This window comes from Ascaphus truei, chromosome 4 (genome assembly GCF_040206685.1).
Source record: "Ascaphus truei isolate aAscTru1 chromosome 4, aAscTru1.hap1, whole genome shotgun sequence".
Taxonomy (NCBI): Eukaryota; Metazoa; Chordata; class Amphibia; order Anura; family Ascaphidae; genus Ascaphus; species Ascaphus truei.
This window is the reverse complement of record NC_134486.1, coordinates 124,133,512-124,155,598: the sequence shown is the minus strand read 5'-3', so window position 1 is coordinate 124,155,598 and position 22,087 is coordinate 124,133,512. Positions and strand designations below refer to the sequence as shown.

Here is a 22,087-nt window from a genome sequence, read left to right as displayed (position 1 = left end):
CCTCTCGCCTGTCTCACCTAAAATCTATCCTAAATGCTGCTGCCAGAATCACTGTACTCTTTCCTAAATCTGTCTCTGCGTCTCCCCTCCTGAAATCCGTCCCCTGGCTTCCGATCAAATCCCGCATCTCACACTCAATTCTCCTCCTCACTTTTAAAGCTTTACACTCTTCTGCCCCTCCTTACATCTCAGCCCTAATTTCTCGTTATTCACCATCCCGACTCTTGCATTCTTCTCAAGGATGTCTTCTTTCTACCCCCTTTGTATCTAAAGCCCTCTCCCGCCTTAAACCTTTCTCACTGACTGCCCCACACCTCTGGAATGCCCTTCCCCTCAATACCCGACTAGCACCCTCTCTATCCACCTTTAAGACCCACCTTAAGACACATTTGCTTAAAGAAGCATATGAAAAGCACTGTGGATAATCCTGGACACATGATAAATAAAGCTTGATCCCCTGCAGATGCACTTACCAGAATTCCCTCCTACTGTCTCTATACATTCCCCTACCTACCAATTAGATTGTAAGCTCCTCGGAGCAGGGACTCCTCTTCCTTAATGTTACTTTTATGTCTGAAGCACTTATTCCCATGACCTGTTATTTATATTATTTGTTATTTATATGATTACCACATGTATTACTACTGTGAAGCGCTATGTACATTTATGGCGCTATATAAATAAAGACATACAATACATACAATAGCTAGATTCACTTAATGGTGAGACTTTAAATAAAGCGCACACACCATGTGCGTATGCATTTGGGATGGAGCTCAGGGTGGGAGAGGGAGTGTAATACAGAGTAAACATGATCTAGTGATGAAACACACATAATAATACAATTATGTTTAGTTATATTGGCAAAACAGGGCTCTGGCGTGGTAGGGGTGGTCATCATAGCCATGACCATGATGACAGCAGCCTGAGAACACTAATGAACAAATAAAGAAAATAAAAATGCTTTAATAGGTGCCACTTGCTATATTCAATGCCAGTTCCAAATACTGTATGTATCAATTTTATTTAAAAAAATGCATCTATATAATCATATGTCATATAATAAAAAGTCCACTTAAGCAAAAATCAAAACAATCCCAGAGTAAAAATTTCTTGGTTCCAAAAATCCACTGCAGGAATCTTTCAGCTCTGAATGCAGAGTAGACCCCACTCATTCAAGTAATATGCTAGAAATACAGAGTGGTGTAGTATATTCAAATGTTTAATTAACAATAGTAGTTTTAAGCAATCTACTCGAAAAAGTTGGTATTTTGATGCCCACAGATTAAATAGCAAAGACTTCAGGGGCAGTCTAACTGAACTCCTTATATTTAAGGATATGCTAGAGTGCTTATTTGGGGCTTCTGTTTGTTTCTTATTTATACATACAGTATTTTCTGCTCCATAGCACCGTTAGGGGACATTTACTAATTTTTATATATTGAATTTTTGTCCCCCAACTGTAGCACCAATTATTTTACGGTCTGTTGCAGGTAATTTGTGTTTGTGTATATATATATGATGATGTCTTGTTAATACAAAATTCTTTTGACAACCATTTGGAGTGCTGCCTCTGATATTCGTCTCTACACGGTATCGTATTGCCTATATATATATATATATATATATATATATATATATATATATATATATATATATATATATATATATGTAGCCGGGCTCCCCACCCCCACATAGTATTGTTGTCGGATGGGAAGGTTGCAGCAGGGCAGGGAACGCTCCGGTATATCGGAGGTTCCGCGTATTAGGGCGCCGCCATGTTGGGAGTTGGCGCAGGTGCAGGACAGGTGGAGCAGGAGGTTGTGCATGCGCGGGCATAGCTGCCAAAGCCCGCGAAGGAGGAGCATAGGGAACTATGAGTCCCAGCAGCCCCGCGGAACCACGTGATGCACGAGGACCAATCGGGTGTTAGGAAGGCAGGAAGGAAGGGAGGTTTAGGGGTCGAGGGGCACGCACGTTGGTCGAACTAGCGGGAGGAGGAAGGAGACGGAGCTCCGGAGTAGAGAGGCATTCAGCCCCTACCTAGGCCTTATACCCCAGGCCCAGTTAGGCCCTGAGTCCCCGTAGTGTGGAGCAGAAATAGGGACTGGCCCTAGATAGGTTCCGGTTCCCTTACTGTGCTGTTAGTGATCGCTTAAAGAGACAGTGTATAGCTAGCAGGAGGTCTGGGCTCAGACCCTGCTACTGTTGCTGCAGTTCGTCTGGGTGGGATCGCCCCGGACGCCTATTGCTGGAGTCACCTCGCATCTGATCCTTTGTGAAGATCCTTGCAGGCCTGGGTACTGGAGTGCCCGGCAGGTAACCAACAAGTACACCAACTATATCACCATTTGTTCAGGACACCGTGGCTGCGCAGTCACCCATGCATATTCGCTATCTCACTTGAGGGTGGGGGACATATTGAGTTGGGGAATTGGACACGGGTGGGATCACCCGGTGAAGGAGGGGAGTCGGCTTCCTGCGAGATGCATTAGATAGTGTCTCCTCTAGGGAGGGAAACCTGTTGGTATAGAGAGATACATAAGCATTTCATACAAGTAAAGTCATTCGGTTGTTTAAATGCTGTGTGTGTGTGTGTATTGATATATAAGAGTCCTGTGAGGAACCACTCCTCCTCTGGTGGGAGCCATCGCAGGTGGAGGCGCTGCACCAAGTATCAGGTATTATCTATTATTACGCGTGCCCCAGGCTCTCCGTGGCAGAGGCTTAGGCCCTGTGAGTCTACAGGTTATACAGCATATGGTAGCGGTCTGTGTTCACTAGGAAACAGGGCTACATTTGGAGGCACTGCTGAGATCTTAGACCTGGGGTGCCCCCTGACTATACACATACTGTCACCAGGCCACCATGGCCCTCCCCTCGCGTCAGAGAGTGCGCGATTGGGTGCGGCAAATGCAAACGCCTGCCGTGTGGTGGCCGTGACCCAAGTACCTATGGCCTTACCATTAGAGACATTGCAAACGGCCCTACGACAACTACCTGGTTTTGCCAAAGCCCGCCTGGTAGATGTCCTCATAGACCAAGACGCTAAGTGGAACACCTTGCTAGTGGATTGTCGCAGAGATCTAGTAGTTCTCGAGCCCGCTGTCCCTCAATACCTGCAGCTTCCCAACTCCCCGCCCGGCGGAAGCCCCTTTGTCTATCCACTCCAAGACCCCCCCTTGGAGGGACTGGGTGACGACTGCCCTACCCTCACCTCCGCTCCCTACCCGGCTAGTGAAGCAGGTAGCTGTCGGTCAGGATTTAGCTATCAAGGGCCTAGCTTATCAGAAGAGGCGGGCTTGTGTAGTGAAATGTTGCAGAAACTCAATGACAAGGTAGGCCAGCTAACCGCCCCACCCAGTTTACCTCGTTAGTAGAAGCCCTCACTCTGGCCACGCATTCTCAGAATTACCGAAAATTGAAGGCCTTCTCCGGGACCCTACCCGTCCTGACGGGGGAAGATGGGATAGACCCCTGGAAGGAGCACACCCTGGGTGAGATGGAAGAATGGTCCTGTACAGACATCGTGAAACGTCAACGCCTCATGGAGTGCTTGAGACCCCCGGCGTCCACTCTGATCAGCAGCATCCCGATCTGACCTCTCGGATGATGATCGAATTCCTAACCGAAGCCTACAGCGTGACCGAGGATGATGGGGCCCTGTGGGCAAAATACTATGCCATAAACCAGAAAGATGGAGAAGACTTATCTGCCTACTGCACCAACACACTTTATTCGAGCAAATACCCAGTATGTACCTGGCAGATACCTGGAATGCGCCGCTCCTCACCTCTGACAAGCCCCGTTGCGTTTGCCTTCCCAGCCTGGGTTCATGCCTGGCTGACGGGCGGCTGATCTGTTAAATGATAATGATTAGGATTTAATAGGCTGCAATGCTTCACGTGTCTACCAGATGGCATAAATTCATGAATTGTAATGCAGTATATATATATATACTGTGCAGTATTGCAGCCAGCGGGAATAAAATGCTTCAATCCCTGCCTGGAAAATAACCCAATATACTCGGGCAGAAAACAGTCACAAACCTCAATACACCCGGGTATACCCGAATTCGTGGGACTAGCCGAGCTCGAATAAAGTGTGTCGCCAGTGTACATCCACTGAGTGCAAATTGCGTTAGGACCTTTGCTCCACCATAAGTATGTAACAGCCTAGCAGATGGACGAATACCTCCGCAAACAATACCTACGGGGATCCAGTCCTAACCACCCTATTTAGAACATGATCCGCGATAATCTCACTCGACGGAGCCCCCCCTCGTTCATCAAACTGTTACAGCAAGTCAAAGAGCATGAGGCGCATCTAATGCTTCATTCTCCCCAGAAAGCTAAAGTAACCGGCAGCTCCAATAACAAAGGGGGTAATGAGAAAAAGGAAGACCTCCCAGAAAAACCCCGCCCCGAGCGGTCGAAATACACCGGACGAACCTCGCCTCCGTACAATCGCCGCACTCCGCCGAGGGATCTGTTCTGCTACAAGTGCGGGAAGAAGGGGCATATCTCCTATGATTGCCGGATGGGGGAGTCTCGCAACCGGAGCCCCTCACCCAAGAAGTTCACGCCTAATGCCATGGTATGTGGTGTTTATGCGGCCAGCGGAGAAGACCCTGTCCCCAACCAAAGGGGCGAAGGGCCCAGGGACGAAAATAACCACGTGGTAGCCCTTATACGGGTGCTAGTAGACGGCATCTATTCCTCCACCCTATTGGACACGAGATCTCAAGTGACCATCATATATCGAGAGTTCTATGATCAACACCTCCAGAAGCGGCCACTTAAGTCGGCCGAGCATATCAAAGTAAGAGGGCTAAGCAATGAAGACTACCCCATCGACGGCATAGTGACAGTGTCTTTGGAAATTCAGCAGCTCAACACCGGAAAGTCTCACCCCATGAATGTAGACGCTCTGGTGTTTCTGGAACCCAAAGACCTACCTAAGTATCCGATCATTCTAGGCACTAATGCGGACATTGTACAAGCAGTTATCCGGGCCTATCTGCAAGAAACCAATGAGTTGCCCATGTCCAGTCTCCAACTGCAGCTTATCCAGACGAATCCGGATCCCCCTCCGACAGCCTTGGAGGACAATGGGCTGTTGTTCTGCGGCCGAGCGGGTCTGACCAGAATCTTGCCCGGGGAGATACAGAGGATGCCCGCCTGGTGCGCGTACGCTGAACGGGTAGACGCGGAGCAGCTCTTTTCCCTAGAAAGCATGCCAGAAGAAGACGTGAGCCGAGGATACCGGCTTGTACCTGAATTCTGGGATTGGCCAGCCGCCATCCCCCACCGTTTTTATGTGATGGTCCAGAATCTATCCCCATTCCCCATGGCCATCGACGCGGAACAGAGAATAGGGAGAATTTATCCCGTCAGCTCAGTGGATGAGGCAGTGCAAGTCAATGCTACCCGAGTGGAACGCCCCGGCGCGAAGCTGGACTTCGACTTCGGCTTGTCTGGGTTACCAGAGAACTGGAAGGAGAGACTGCGAGTTCAGTTGGAAGAGAGGCGAGATGTATTCTCTACCGGAGAGATGGATGTGGGGTGCAGCCGCAGTGCCCAACACACTATTCAGATGAGTGATACGAAGCCATTTAGGGAACCTTCCCGCTGGCTCGCTCCTAGAGACGTAGATGATGTACGGATCGTCCTTCAAGAGATGGAAGAAGCCGGGATCATCATGGAGTCATAAAGCCCTTACGCCTCACCCATAGTGGTGGTGAGAAAGAAGAATGGGACAGTGAGGCTATGTGTAGATTACAGGACACTGAACAATCGGACGGTGCCGGACCAGTATAATCTTCCCCGCATAGAGGAAATCCTGAACGCCCTCCATGGAAGTAAATGGTTCAGTGTGTTGGATCTCCGATCTGGCTACTACCATGTACCCATGAGCCCAGAGAATCAAGAGAAAACGGCGTTCATTTGTCCACTGGGGTTCAACCAATTCACTCGCATGCCACAAGGTATATGTGGGGCTCCCACCACCTCCCAACGGCTAATGGAGAAGACTTTGGGTGACTTGAACACCCGAGAATGCCTAGTGTATTTGGACGACATCATAGTCTTCGGGCAAACACTAGAGGAACACGAAACCCGGCTCCTGAAAGTGCTTGACCGATTAGCTCAAGAAGGACTCAAGCTCTCTCTGGATAAATGCTGATTCTGTAGGACGTCTGTGACCTACGTGGGACACATAGTGTCCGCAGAAGGGATTGCCACTGATCCCGCTAAAATAGAAGCCGTCGTAAACTGGCCCCGATCAGACAATGTGGTGGAGTTGCGCTCGTTCCTGGGGTTCTGCGGGTACTACCGCAGGTTTGTGGAGGGATATTCCCGTCGGGCCAAAGCCCTCAACTGCCTCCTCAAAATATATCCCGAAGTCACAGGCCGGAAGGCCACCCCTGCCCGACAACCCTTCGGGGACAAATGGACTGCAGAGTGTGAGCAAGCCTTCATGGACTTGAAGTGGAGTTTGACAGCAGCCCCAGTGTTGGCCTATGCCGACCCCGAACAACCGTATATACTACATGTGGATGCTAGCCTATGCGGATTAGGGGCGGTGTTACATCAAAAGTATCCAGAGGGGTTACGACCCGTGGCCTACATCAGTCGCAGCCTGATGGCCAGTGAGCAAAATTACCGGGTGCACAAGCTCGAGTACCTGACCTTGAAATGGGCCATCGTGGACAAACTTCATTTTTATCTATACGGAGTTTCGTTCGAGGTGCGTACAGACAACAATCCGCTCACCTATATCATGACTTCAGCCAAACTCGACGCGGCAGGACACAGCTGGCTAGCAGCCCTCTTCAACTACAACTTCACATTGAAATATAAACCGGGTCCCTTGAACATTGGGGCAGACGCTCTGTCTAGATGACCGGGGCTGGCCGCAACCCCGATGACGACCAATGGGAAGAAATCCCGGGACCCGGGATGAGGGCCCTGTGTTGCACCACAGCCATAGTCAATGATCAAGTGGCCTTCTCTGAGTTAAGAGTGACCGACTCCCTAGGGTGCGCGTCCAAAGCCATTCCGGAAGCATATAGGGACGCCAGTGGTATGCACGTTACCCCTGACAAGATCATAGCCTGGAAGTATATGGTGCGCTATCAGGAACACGACCCGGTAGCGGGAGCCATCCGCTATGCTATCCAAAAAAAACGCCCGACCTTCTCAAACATGCCCCTAGCGACGTGGGGGGCATACTGATGCAGGAAGCCGATAAATTCGAAATATGGGACAATTTATTATACCGAGTTGTAGAGTACCATAACCACCCGAATAGGAGACAGCTAATACTACTTAAAATGTTACAGTATCTGGTGCTGCGGTCTCTACACGATGAACATGGCCATCTGGGTGTCGACAAGACTTTTGGATTGGTGAGGGATCGGTTCTTCTGGCCAAAGATGAGAGAAGCAGTAGAGTATCACTGTCGGCGGTGTGTTCGGTGCATCCAATGGAAGACATTGCCCACCAGGGCCCATGGACCTAGTATGCATGGACTTCCTATGTATTGAACCAGATAGCTGAGGCATCGGCAATGTGATGGTCATCACTGACCACTACACGAGATATGCCCAGGCCTTCCCGACGAAAGACCAAAAAGCCATCACGGTTGCCAAGGTGCTCTGGGATAAATACTTCATACATTATGGGCTCCCTCAACGACTACATTCTGATCAGGGCCGAGACTTTGAAAGCAAATTAATAAGAGAACTACTAAAAATCTTACACATTACTAAATCCCCAACCACTGCCTACCATCCGGAAGGGAATGCATTGCCCGAACGATTCAATCGCACGTTACTGGACATGCTGGGCATGTTGACGGGAGTGAAAAAGGCTGAGTGGAGCCGCCATGTGGAAACATTAGTGCATGCTTACAATTGCACTAGACACGATTCCACCGGATTTTCTCCATACTTTCTGATGTTTGGCAGAGAGGCCCGACTGCCCGTGGACATACGTCTGAGAGTCTCCACCGATGGAGTTCATAATGCCACTCACTTCAAATATGTGCAGCGGTTACAAGAGAACCTGCAGCGGGCCTATCTGCAGGCAGAAAAATCTACAGAGAAACTGAACGCAGGGAACAAGAGGCGTTATGATCACAAGGTCAAACATAGAGACATTCAGTTGGGAGATGCAGTACTCCTTCACAATCTGGGAGTACCTGGGAAACATAAGTTGGCTGACCGGTGGAGAGAAGGGGTGTATGAGGTAGCCACACAAATGCCTGGTCTTCCGGTTTATCGTATTAAGGACTCGGAGGGTCGGGTGAAGGTATGGCACCGGAATCATTTACTTCCTATCCCACAAGTAGAGGATGGTGAAGTGGAATGGCCTGCATCCGCATTGGATGGTGAAATGACACCGGGTGAGAACTGTCCGGTGACCGGTAACACAGTTCTTCATGAAGACCCCGAAGAGGGAACCTCTCAAAGGGGCCCTCAACAGCGAGCATCTCCCGGTGGAGCTACGGGTAAAGGGCTCGGGGAGCACACACCCAATGGGGTGGCTCCAGAAAATTCTACATTGGACCCGCAGAGTCCATGATTTGTACCGTGTAATGATCACATAGAGACTGTATGTGTTTCTTACAATTTTTGTCTATATATGGCATTAGGGTTTACATTGCGAGTTTATCCCTAAATTATACAAAAGTGTTTCTATTGGGTAGTATTCGTGTCAGGGGTCCTAGTCTTATTTTTAACATTTTTGTACTGTTATCTATTTCTCTTTGTGTCAATTAATAAATTGTTATTCTTTTAATGGTATACCTGAGTGCTCTTAAGCGGGTTTCTTTTCTTTTGTTACAGTATTATCATTGACCCGTGAGCACCGCCTGTTATGGTATAATAATCTGTTCCATTACATACTGGCTTATGGTGACCTTTATTTTGTTGGCGTGGATGCGAGGTTATTTCCTTTTTTCTTTATATATATATATATATATATATATATATATATATATATATATATATATATCAAATGGAAATATTACTGTATGCTCATTTGCATGTCTTAGACAGGTCTGCAACCCTACCTTTCACCATTATCACCCAGCACCCAGTGCTTCCACTGCAGCAAAGGATTCTGGGAAATGACATGCAAATAAGCACACATAATATTTTGAATGTGACAGCTTCATTTTTTTACTTGTAGGTGAAATGTGAACATATTTAATCTTCTTTGAATTACTGTAATTTCTTCTTTATTGCCAAGCTTAAAAATAATTATTGTTCTAAAGCAAGACGAACACAATCCTCCTTCATGGCAACTTTTAGCAGCTGACTCTGCGTTTCTTATTATAGAAGTTAAAAATAAAAGCAAATTTTGCCTTGTTACAGTATATACATTGGTTTTGACCTATTGCTTTTTATTTACAAAAGTACTATAACTGTATTTCTGTGTTTTACCAGCTGTTCCTTTGACCAGTATCATGTAATATAATTAAAGAAGTACAAATATTTATAGACTATAATTTAAGATTCTTTACATCGTTACTATCAACTGATTGTACAATATAGAAAAAACAGGATATTCAGCGCTCGTGCTGTGTGATGGTGTGGATGATCCCTTTGCAGCATGTACATAAAGCGTCTCCCCAGAAACTCTCAAATCTAGGTGAACCCCCCTTAAAAAGGGGGGAGGGCACAATGAAATACAAGATAATAAAAAATGCACAAATGCGCACCAGGGATTAGTGGAAGGTAATTTATTAAAAATACACAAAAACTGAGGGGATCCAACCCCACCTCAGAACAGCTGTGCAGCTGGACGGCTAAGTACTACCCAGGAGAGTTCCTGATGGTGACTAAACCCTAAACTGCACAGTATACAAATACAGTAAAATTTATATAAAAACACATGAAAGAAAAAAACAAACATGAAAACAACCTATCAACAGATTTGTATAGAAACCGCCATAAGGTTGGGCACTGGCAAGGGGAAACGGACACTCACACTGAGACAGTCAGCAGACTCGCGGTGGCTGCACAGGATCCGGATCTCAGCACCGCGGAGATGGAAAAAACCGCTGCTGTCTCCTGCAGGCTCCGTCTCAGCTTACCAGCATACACGCGCAGGATGACCTGTCATGACCTCTACGCGTTTCGTACCAAGTACTTCGTCAGGAGGTCACGTACAGCGTCATCCGCGCGTATATATAGGCGGCAACTGATTGAATAAACCAGCCCCCTCAGAGAAACACCCTTACTTTGCCTAATTGCTACACTGATTAAAACACCTTGAAATAAGGTTACTAGGCAACAGGGTGTATGACAACTCATGTGGGGGATGTGTGCAAGTATAAATTAATCATTGCACTCACCCCTATGAAATAATACAGGAAAAAGACCTCTAACAACATAAATGATATACTATGTAAACAAATCATGCTGAAACCTGTATATAAATAAAAGAAAAAAGAACAAATGATTAAATAAAAACAAATAAATATAAAAACATACATAAATGTTAATGCAAATAAATGTTAATAAATTCATTTTATTAAAAACGGAATACCTTATCTTAAAAAAGGAGTCAATTCAATTAGTTCATTGAAACCATAGGGATGTCTAGTATGCATCTCATAAATCCAAAATTGCTCCCGTTTCAATAAATGTTTATCTCTATTTCCCTGTCTACTACCTAGTGATACACTTTCAAGTCCCTTAAATTTAATACAACCAGGTTCACTATTATGCACTTCTTTAAAGTGTTTCAAAAGCGGAGTTAATGGCATACCCTTTGCTATTATTTTTGGTATGTTTTTAACATTTCTCAGGTGCTCTAACATGCGCATTTTAAACGGTCTTTTTGTCTTACCAATGTACTGTAAATTACAGCTACACTGTAAGACATAGACCACATGCGTTGTCTGACAATTAATGAAACTTGTAATATTGTAGACCTTGTTAGTAACTCCTGATATAACTGTTTTCCCTTGACAGATATGGTTACACGCTTTACACTTTCCGCATTTGTACATGCCTTTAACGCCTAGGCGAGTTTTAATATCTCCAGATACGATGGACTCTCTGGAGACTTGACTTGGAGCCAGAATGTGTTTAAGGTTAGGTGCTCGTTTGAACACTATCCCTGGTTTGGACTTTAGTTGGGGACCCAAAATGGGATCAGCTTTTAATATCCCCCAATGTTTTTGCAGAATTTTTCTAACATTGTAATGGGTATCACTAAATTGAGTAATAAATGCTGGGATTTGATTTTGTCTCTTCTCACTTTTTTTATGATGATATTTCATCAAAGATTTCCTAGGAAATTTAATTATCTTTCTTTTTTTATCCGGTATTTTCGCGCCCTATTATTTTTATTTTGTATCACGCTGCCGTGCAGTCGCACCCCCTGCAGCCCCAATATCTACGCCACTGTTTATTACTGGGGCACAAATTTTAAGTTTCGCCTAGGGCGCATGAAACCCTTGCGCCAGCTCTGATTGTTTGAAACCCCAACCCTCTCTAATAGTACATGTGAGATCGGATACATTGTAAGGAACCCAAACTTCTGTAATAGCGCGTCTGAGATTAGATACATTGTAAGAAACCCCAACCCTCTCTAAAAGCACATCTGAGATCACATGCATTGTAAAGAACCCCAATCCTCTCTAATAGCGCATCTGAGATCAGATGTAATGTAAATTCTTCTGTATTTGGTACAATTTTTAAATGACCTGACTGGGCATCACCTCTAGGGATGCCTGGGGAACCCATGAACCCCAGTTGAAAAACACTGGAATATAGAAAGTAAGCATCAAAGATGCAGTGTGAAGTTAGACATAAATAGTAATTCTAGTTTTAGTTTTTAACTAAAAAAACAAAGATTGATCATCTTGCACTTTCAGTTAAAACCGTTAAAAGACAAAAATTGGGTATTATTTTACTACTATGTTTCACCTCTTGCTGCAGCCCAGCTACAGGCAGGAGACAAAGGCAACACAAGAAAAGAATGGAAACTAAAAAAAGTGCATCAATAAACACCAAATTCAAATGTTTGTCAAATAGTTTTTTCATTGTTAGCACTGAAAAACACTGGTTTTTTTTTTTTTCATTTTAATGAAGAAACTGGGGGAAAAACACTGATTTAAAAAAAAAATACTGAAATCTGAAATCCATAGATATAAATGATCCCAAATAACAAGATATGTGCAAAACGTTGTGTAAATTTGGCAAATTGTGGAGATTTGCAGCTAGTAAAATATTTGCCAAGATATAAAAATGCTTCCAACATTCACCATGTGGGAATGCCTTACTGAGACAGCACCTTGCTACCAAAGTTCACAAATATTGCGTGAAGATGGTTGGCAAATATTAAAGAAATTTAGCAACTTTAGAGAATTGTGTACATTTTACTAATAGACACACAAATTATTTGAAAAGTTCTCAATTTTAAATTAGGGAATGAGTGGGGTGGCCTTTAGAAAGTCACAGTAATAATATATATTTTTTTTATGTGGCGCCGACAGTATATGCAGGGCTGTACATAGAATGTTGTAGGCACAATGCGTTCCTGCCTTGAAGAGATTAGAACCTCATTTTAGTGCCTGAGGCTACAAGGAAAACTGACAGTGGGTTTTGAACCAGGTTAAACTGCTTCAAAGACATTACCACTGAGCTACTTCTTGAGTCCACTACTGTTTTTATTCCATTATTATTTCTTCTGGTCTTCAAGCCTTTTTTTCCCCGACTTGGGAGGCCTCAAAACCTCAAGCAAAAATGACATGCATATATATACTTCTCACTTAAAATACGTGACAAGCTGTAATCGACTTCTCAAGGATTAGTGTCAGTGCTACGGCTCTGTGCTTTTGTAAAACTATAATTGTGTGTACGGCCTACGGCAGACTGAGGAGAAATGAGACGATGAAAATAGACTTTGGCTTGAGCATACATGTACGTATGTGAAAAGGGCCTACCCTAGGGAACAGATTGCGCAATATCTACCTCTAGAGCCCCTTGGTTTTGCATGTGCCATGTAATTAACTTTGTCACAATAACATTGCGTATTGTGACATCGTTTATATATGTTAAGTTAAAAAAAACCTCATGCAAAAGCTTTGCACATCTCTTCTAATTGAACCTGTAATTTGTCAAGCTTGGCTATAAAGGCAATAAAGACTGTGTAGTAGTTCAGCTCCTCAAACACCGTGAATTAGTGACATCACAACAAACATGCTGTCGTATATATTTGACTGAAATGAAATGATCGGCTCAAGTTGCCTCTTAAGTTATGAAGATATACAATGTACTGTATTATGCAACGTATAATCACATTTCTATCACATTTTTAACTTAGGTACTTAATGTATGATATTGTTTTTATGTGTATTTGCCTAAAATATTGTCTCCATGTAATTGCCATGAGCCTTTCCAAAGATGTACTATGCAAATGCATTTTCTTTACGTTGAATCGTGGAATAAAAGAACTAGGGTAACCATGTTTAAGATATCCTCATATCTATTAAATGCCATGACTTTGGTAAGGATTTCCCGTTTCCAATGGGGGTGATTTAGGTCCAGATTCACAGGGCACCATTAGGTGAGTTAACATGACACTTCCTTAAGTTACCATCACCTTATGCCTTAACGTGTATCTTCAAAGCTCAGTAAGGTTAGGTTAAATCCTGCTGTCAGCTGGAAAGGGCATTGCATTAACTATAACAGTTGTATTAACTATAACAGTTGTTAGTGCTAATGATATGTAAAAGAGGTGCTTTACAGAACAACACCTATCCAACAAAAGATGAATGCAGGGATTTAACGAGACGTTAGTTAGTGATATATAAAGGTGATCCTGCAATTTAGGTTTTGCTGGAGAGGAGAAAGAAAAATAAATATGTTAATTTTATACCATTTGAATGTACTTTCCATATCTCAATTTGCATAGTCCCCAGTGTGTTCAGTTTTGTTCGCACGTATCTCTCCACGTATTGTATAAAGTAGTGTTTGGGGAGGTATATAAATCACTTGATACTTATTTTATTATAGGATTATTTTTCTATCTGTTTCTGTCTCTCTCCCAACAAGTTAATTCATGTTTTTTTTCTTTCTTTTTGCATATAATTAGCTTTCTGAATATGCGTTACCTAAAGAAACATATACTGATTTTGGTATCATTACGTTATGAACACTGAGTTAACGGAGCTCTGTGGACCCGGCCCTTAATGGATTAGCCTATACCAGAGGTTAGCAATTCTCCCCTCTCCTCTTTGCCCTTGTTATAGCCAGAAACTGCTATTGGTTCAAGGAGTCAGTGCTAACAGATACTGTATGCCAAAGCTACAGGTGCGAAAGCTAATGTGACTCATACTGAAAGTGTGTGGATTTAAACTCTCTTTAGAAATTACACAGTGAATGCCACTGTATTGTTAACACATGATAATACTGAAGTAACATTTGATGTTCTTTTTAAGGAAATTATGGAGAAAGTGGAATGGAGGCATTCAGGGAACTGGCTTCCCAAGAAGGCCTATGCATTGCCCACACAGACAAAATCTACAGCAATGCTGGGGAGAAGAGCTTTGATCGACTACTGAGAAAACTCCGTGAGAGGTTACCTAAAGCCAGAGTTGTTGTTTGTTTTTGCGAGGGGATGACGGTGAGAGGTATCCTTATGGCCATGAGACGTTTAGGTGTGGCGGGGGAATTTCTGCTTATTGGAAGGTAAGCCAATCTTCTTTTTGTTATACATGCTTTTTGCCCCTTGACTGTGGTACTAGTGATTGGTTTTCTCTCCTATGGGATACCTGTTGCCTTTATTGAATATATTTAGAAAGTTCTATTGAAATGGGCCGTAATGTCTTCTGTCTAAGTGAGGCTATTCCATAGGACGCCTTCCGGCGCTGGAAGATATCATATGGAATAGGACCACTTAGTTCATATGGCCCTATAACCTTGTTGTTTGTGTTGAAGGATTAGTAATATCACTGATTTTAAAATGGGTGAACCGGCTTCGTAGTCCTGTATCAGTTCTCCTTGTGACCTTGGGCAGGTCAATTTACATTCCTCTGCCTTAGGCACCAAAATTTGATTGTAAGCTCAATGTAACAAGGACTTATTGTGCTAGAGAAATTCTATTGTATGTACAGCACTGTGTAAACTGTCAGCGCTATAGAAGAGGAAGAATAGTATTATTCTTTCGTATGACCAGTGCTTTAGATTGATAATGGAGTATGTATGTGGTAAATGAATTAAAAATAGTGTTGGTAACAGACCAATTTTGTTATAAAGAGATTAGGGCAATGAAGATAGGATGATTTCAAGCGGTTCTTGGACTATTTGATATTTATTGAAAGGTGGGAAATTTATTTGATCCCATTTAATGAGCAAATGTTCAGGCAATAATAGTGTCTCACCGTATAAACAGGATGTATGGTATGGAAAGCTTTATATGATAAAAGTAATCAGGCAATTGTAAACAAAATCATTGTAAACTATGGAAAAAAGCTATGTAAGCACAAGAAAATAGCCATTGTATGACATTTATTATAAAGTATTTGAGGACGACTGTTATTCATCACTTTAACTTCTTAGTTATATTAATTAATCTTAGAGGGTAAGGCAGTATGGTGATTCCCAAATTAGTTAATTTATAGGACAAAAAGCTAGCCAGCATTTTTACTTACTGTACAGTAAGCAGCACTGGCAAATATTTAGTTCCTAATATAATAATATACAATACAGTACTTATAATTCTTAAATTAGATATTACGTTATCTTGACTTGCACTTTATAGCTTTGCCAACACATTGAAAAATATTTTATTGACGTTTTGCAAATAGAACTTTACACACAGGTGTTCCTACTGCACTGATAAAAACAACTCAATGAGTACTATTACACAGGTTATTGTGTAATAAGACTTTTAACTGTTGCCTGTCTCTGGAAAAAAGCTAACAATATGTGAGCAGGGCCACCAATAGAAAGCTGCAACTTCATCTCCCAATGACACTGAGGCATTTTATTGGCTGCCTGAGCGAGGATGACCCTGGCAGCCATATTGTTATCCCAGACAAGTATTATTTAAAATGTAATGTTACAGCAACCGTGCGGGCATTGGGGTTGAGCTTTGTGGAACCCTCCCACCAAAAAACTATCTATCATCTACTGTATCTAACTATTTACATATTAGAGATGTACAAAAACAGGTGTGCAAAATTAGAACCTATTGATACCGTACATTCCAAAATGAAATACAAAACAAAAACACTTTTTAGACCCAACACCCAAACATTATTTAGAAAGTGCCATCATGTTTTTTTTTAACATAATGTGTTTTGTGTCCTTTTCTTACATGTTTATCTTGATTTGAAAAGATTTATATTTATTTGTTCATGACGGCTTCCTTGTAATGCAAAGTGTCTTTGTAATTCTATAATGTAATTATTATATTTTATAGAATATCACATGCTGCAAAACCAAACGAGATCCAAAAACAAACAAAATTACTTTGGTCAAAATCAAAACTCCCAAATTATTTTGAATTATTTTGAACTAAAACCAGAACCCCAGGCCAAGGAACTGCTGTGATCAAAATTACCAGCATGGCACAGAAGTAGAAAAATAATATATAATTTATTAAGTCCAAGAAACAAACATTTGGGATAACTGTTTGCTTATTGGACTTAATAAATTCTTTATTCATTGTTTTATTTCTGTGCTATGCTGGTAATTTGGATCAAAGCTGTGATCCGTTTAGACTTTCATTTATCCCCTTTTTACCCTGCACCACATCTGTTTGTACAGGCATTCTACCTAGTATGTGCAGGCGTCTTGCCTTGATATATATATATATATATATATATATATATATATATATATATATATATATATATATATATATATATATATATATTGGCTAGTAATACAAGAGTTTGGCGTTTTTTTGCTTTTAAACACAGGTGAGCATGATTATTTATCACTTTGGTGTAATTGATGTGGGTATATAAGGGTATTCACTAGCATTCACACACTGCACGTCCCTGAGGAAGGTCACTGTATGATGACCGAAACGTTGGATGCAGTGCCTATGTATTTGTCTTGAATAAATCTACTTTGGATTTCCCTGACTGTGTGCTGTCTCGTTTTTCCTGGATCCCCATCTGGTAAAATATTTTTCTGTGTATGTGCATATATGGGATAAGCATCAGTGAATAGTCTGTTTTCAGTGTGCCAACTGCTCTTTATTTTTTTCTATATATTAGTGCATATATGTATATAATATATATACTGTCGCGGCCGAGTTTATTCTTACCTTTGCCCGGTCTCGGCCACGACTGAAACCGGGCGCGCGCCGAGGTGTCCCGGGCGCGCGCCGGAGCCTCGGAGGATCGGTCCTCCGATCAGGGCTTCCCCCTCCCCTCTCTAGGTCCACCGGGTCCCCCGGAGCCCCCCACCGCAATCACCCACATCGCGGGACACCAGGGCTCCCTCGGGGAGCCCTGGGCATGCGCGCCATGCGCGCACGCTCCCGATGATGCGTGAATGCACATCGATGACGCGCGGCACGCCGAGGGAAAGAAACGAGCAAGCCGGGAAACCTCCCGGCTTGCGGCACTAGCCAAGTGAGGATAAAGTGTGCCGCCTCTGTATATATATGTATTAACCCACCAGAATCAGTGTAGTTACAGATGCAGCAGTCATTATTGCTCCCACTGATGCGTTGCAGCGGGGGGAGGGAGGGGCACACAACGTGCCAGTGGGAGCAACTGGCATTCTAAATGCATTAGCCAGGGCTACAAGGCTAAAATAAGAAAGGGCTGAGCTAATGTGTCAGCAGGTGAAGTAACACCTGCTAAATATGTATGGGTGGGGACTTGGTTAGGTTATAAGAGGGAGGTCCCCATCTGTGTAGAGAAACAGAGAAAAGACAAGGCGCACAATGCACATAGTGAAATACAGTTTATAAACTTAATTAAACTAGAGAATAATAAGTTCTGCGTACATCAATATGTATAAAATCAAGCATTTGATAAGTGGGGTTACCACACAGGGGAACAGCTGGACTCGTCAGACTTCATCCACTTTCAGAAGAGGAGCCGGAGACCCACGATCATCTGACCAGGTAACGGGGGGGGGGCCCTCTGGATCCGTGAAGGGCACACACGCTGTTCCTGGATGCTGAGATGTTGAGTCCGCAGTGTGGATGTACATACACGTCCCAGTAACACGTACAGTCTCCTCTGCTGTTGCCTTTCCGCTGCTCCACGTCGGTAACACGCTGCTGCGCCGCACGGGACGCCCGCTGATGACGTCACTGGTTGTTTTCACAGTGCAGAACTCAATGCAATGTCTATGGTGTCCACAGTGTAAGCGCAAAGTGCCGGATGGCAACCGGGGAGGCACAGAGTGGACGAGGCAGAGATGACTGACGCAAGGGACAGGAAGGGAAAGATAAAAAATATATATACTATAAAATATAGTTAAAAAATGAGCTGAAACACACTCCAACGCATTTCGTAACACACAGTTACTTCTTCAGGGAATAATGCAGCTGGGGAAGTGTACATTTTTATACATCAAACACCCAATCAGAAATAGGGTGTCATAATTGCTGCACCAATCCATAGTGGTGCAGCTCAAAGCTCATTAGGGATACATGTATATATAGTGTTAATTAAAAAAAAATAGAACCTTTATATAATAAAAAATACAATGAAATCAAACAGTATTAGGTAAATACATTGTGTGACTGGGTTTCTGAAATAGAGAAGCCACAATTAGAAACATAGAATACAATAAAATAAACAGTATTGAGTGAATACATTAAGTGACTGAGTTTCTAGTATAGAAAAGCCACAAATAGAAACATACAGAAGTTTAATCTAATTGAACAAAGATATACTCGGATGCTTAAAGATCAGTACAAGGACCAGATGTCTATATCCTCGTTTAACCCTTTAGGGGCCAGCGAACCCATTTTGTAGATCCAAAGGGTTTCTTGGTAGGAGAGGCTTTTAATTCTATCACCTCCCCTTCTATCCTTAGAGACCACTTTAATATCTTTAAACATAAGGTTCGAGGGATCTTTTTTATGAAATAGTGCATAATGACGGGAAAGACTATGTTTTTCATACCCGATTTTTATATTTCTGATATGTTCCTGTATACGGATCTTCAAGCATCTTTTAGTGCGACCAATGTATTGAAGGCCGCAATCGCAATTAACCAAGTAAACAACATGAGTTGAGTTTCAATTTATAGAGGAATCAATGGCAAAGCTCTCACCGGTAGCGAACGATTTAAACGTTTTCCTCTCAGGGTGTAAGTGCTTACAAATTGAGCAGTTACCACACTGGAAGTTACCAACTGGTCTCTCTCTAATCCATGTCATAGGGGCAGGTCTAGTATGGTTATTACCCACATCACTGGGTGCCAGTGAGTTTTTGAGACTTTTAGCCTTCCTATATATAATTTTTGGGGCAACAGGAAGACGATCACCCAGAACTGGGTCATTACAGAGAATAGCCCAATATCTCTGAATTATTTTCTCAATTTTTTTATTAACTGAGTTGTACGTTGTTATAAAAGGTACTTCTATCAAATTGCTCAGCTCATTACTTTGTATCTTACTTTTAGGAACCAGCATTGTTTGTCTATCCATACCACGTACTAAATCAAGATCCCTACATAAGTTCACACTAGAATACCCTCTTTCAAGGAATTTATTGAATAGTAATTTGGATTGCTTCTCGAAGTCTTTCTCCCCACTACAATTACTTTTAATTCTGATGAATTGTCCTCTGGGAATGTTCGTAATCCATGATTTTTTATGATTGCTAGTTGCCATTAGCAGGTGTTCGCATCAATCTCTTTAAAGAATACCTTAGTGGATACATTCCCATTGTCCAATGCAGTCAGTTTTAGATCCAAAAAGTTGATACTAGTGGAGTCTGACACATGTATGAACACCAAATTCATATCGTTAGTGTTCAGATAGGTGAGGAAAGAGCAAATGGACACATCATCCCCCTCCCAGACACAGAGGATGTCGTCAATGTAGCGACGCCAAATGATGATATGGTGTCTGAAGGGGTTGTTGTTCCAGATGCTCTGTCACTCCCACTGACCCATATACATATACATAGAATCCTCACCGGTAGCTCGGCGAGAATCACAAAAAAAAAAACATGGCGCTTTTTTAAAAACTCGCCAGTACCTGCAGTTCTACAGGCATTTCTCTTCAAAAAATGCCGCTATTCACCTTACCGCTGCTCTCTGCATGAGGCCCTAGGTCTCTAAAAGGGCATTTTCATTATTGATCTTTTAATGTCGGTATATCTACAATGTAGATAGTTTACACATTTTCTGTCCAGCTTGCAGTTTGTGGAGTGCTAATAAGAGTTAAACATGGTAGTTCTTGAAAAGGTGGAAACCTTGTACCTTCGTTTTTAACATGTCTCAATAAATTGGATATATTTTTCAAGTAAGTCACCCTCTCTGCTTTTATCACGCTGGTGGTGCATCACAGCATTTCTTTGCTCTCTAATAAGAGTTAAATCTTACTTGTATTATAATTAGAGATTCTGGTTTCAGGTTTTAACTAAAAACCCCACAGACTGATCATCTTGCACTTTGAGTTAGAGAGGCAATCCTAGCAGTTTAAAAAATAACAAAAATATTTTTATTTTATGTTAATATATGCAGCATTTGATTACCTTTTTTCAAAATGAATTACCTAAGTTGCTGATTGATTGGTTCTCCTGTGATCGATCAGCAAAGATCCTGTTTCCCAGGGTTCACTAAATGGCGCCTTTCAGTTTCAAATCAATCCTTCAGTCAGTGTAACTCAGCAGCTACAATGTATTCTTATTTCAGAAAGGTAACATTATCTATTGTTACAGTTTGCTGGGAATATTGGCAACAGATTATCACAAACAGGAAAGTGTTACAAAGATTCTGCACTGCTCGGGAAGAGTGCTAAAATCTGCTAAAGAAATTTAAAAAAAGGCAGTACAGTATATTAAAATTAATTAAAAATGGCATTAAGAGTTGACTTTTAAAATAACAAAGGTAGTATTATCTAATACTACAGAACTGATTTATTAAAAAACAAAAAAAAAGTAGGATTTGTTTGGATTGCTCCATTAAAACCAATAAAAAACAGAAATTGAGATTAATTTCTTATTGACTAATACTTTTTGTAGAAACTCAGGCACAAATAGAGAAAAGTAGTCCCAAGGGGGGCACAGGCGGAGCACTGCCAAATCTATGAGGGAGAAAGGGGGCTGCATCCAGTAGTATTAAAAGTATATTTATTGAGTGGTCAAAGCAAGAACATAAACACTTTTACGCGTTTCGGGAATTGCGTCCCTTTCTCAAAAAGTGTATCCGCGTCTGCGTGCATACCCGTTTCATAGCTTTCCCCCGCCCTCGGCGATGACGTCACGGGGCCGAAAACTCACGCGAGTTGGTCAGAGAGACCAACCCATTGGCTGAGAACACCACCAATGAGTAGCCTCCCTGAGATCTCGCCCCCAAATGAGCCGTGGGACCGGGAGGTGCCAGAGAAAAAGGGGCATAGCTGCAGAAAGAAAAATACAAAACACATTGTGCAAACATAACAACTTAAAAATGATACATAAAATTAAAATCACGGATAAAAAACAACTGTTTGGGATAGAAAGGCTCTCAACAAGATATGGGTTAAACACATGGCATGAGTCATATTATTCTCAGTACTGATATAACAGCTAGAATAACATACTATACAGAGGCAACCCAAATGAAACTAACAAAAGTGCACCGCTAAATACTAAATTCACATGTGTGTCAATTGTTTTCCATTGTTAATGCTGATAAACACTGATTGTTTAAAAACAAAATGAACACACCGGAAGAAAAAACAAAATAAGCTCTGATTTCACTCAAAAATAAACACTGACAACTGAAATCCCTAATTATAATTATACGGAGACGTACAGTACCAAACTTATACATCTTTGTTATTTTTCCCCCCAAATCATAAAAGAGCACTCAGCCAGGTCTGTGGTGATGTCTACTTCTTTGACTAATAATTTATGTCAAATGTATGAAACTCGT

At 42.3% G+C, this 22,087-nt stretch overlaps 1 protein-coding gene across 3 annotated transcripts in view; it reads left to right on the top strand.

Annotated features, from left to right (window-relative positions):
• Window positions 1-22,087, top strand: part of GRM1 (glutamate metabotropic receptor 1) — a 511,900-nt gene that overhangs the window by 92,095 nt on the left and 397,718 nt on the right. For all 3 annotated transcript variants that reach the window (XM_075596537.1, XM_075596536.1, XM_075596538.1), the window contains exon 3: window positions 14,461-14,710. In XM_075596537.1, the coding sequence (XP_075452652.1) occupies window positions 14,461-14,710 (250 nt within the window). The remainder of the gene's footprint in view (window positions 1-14,460; window positions 14,711-22,087) is intronic.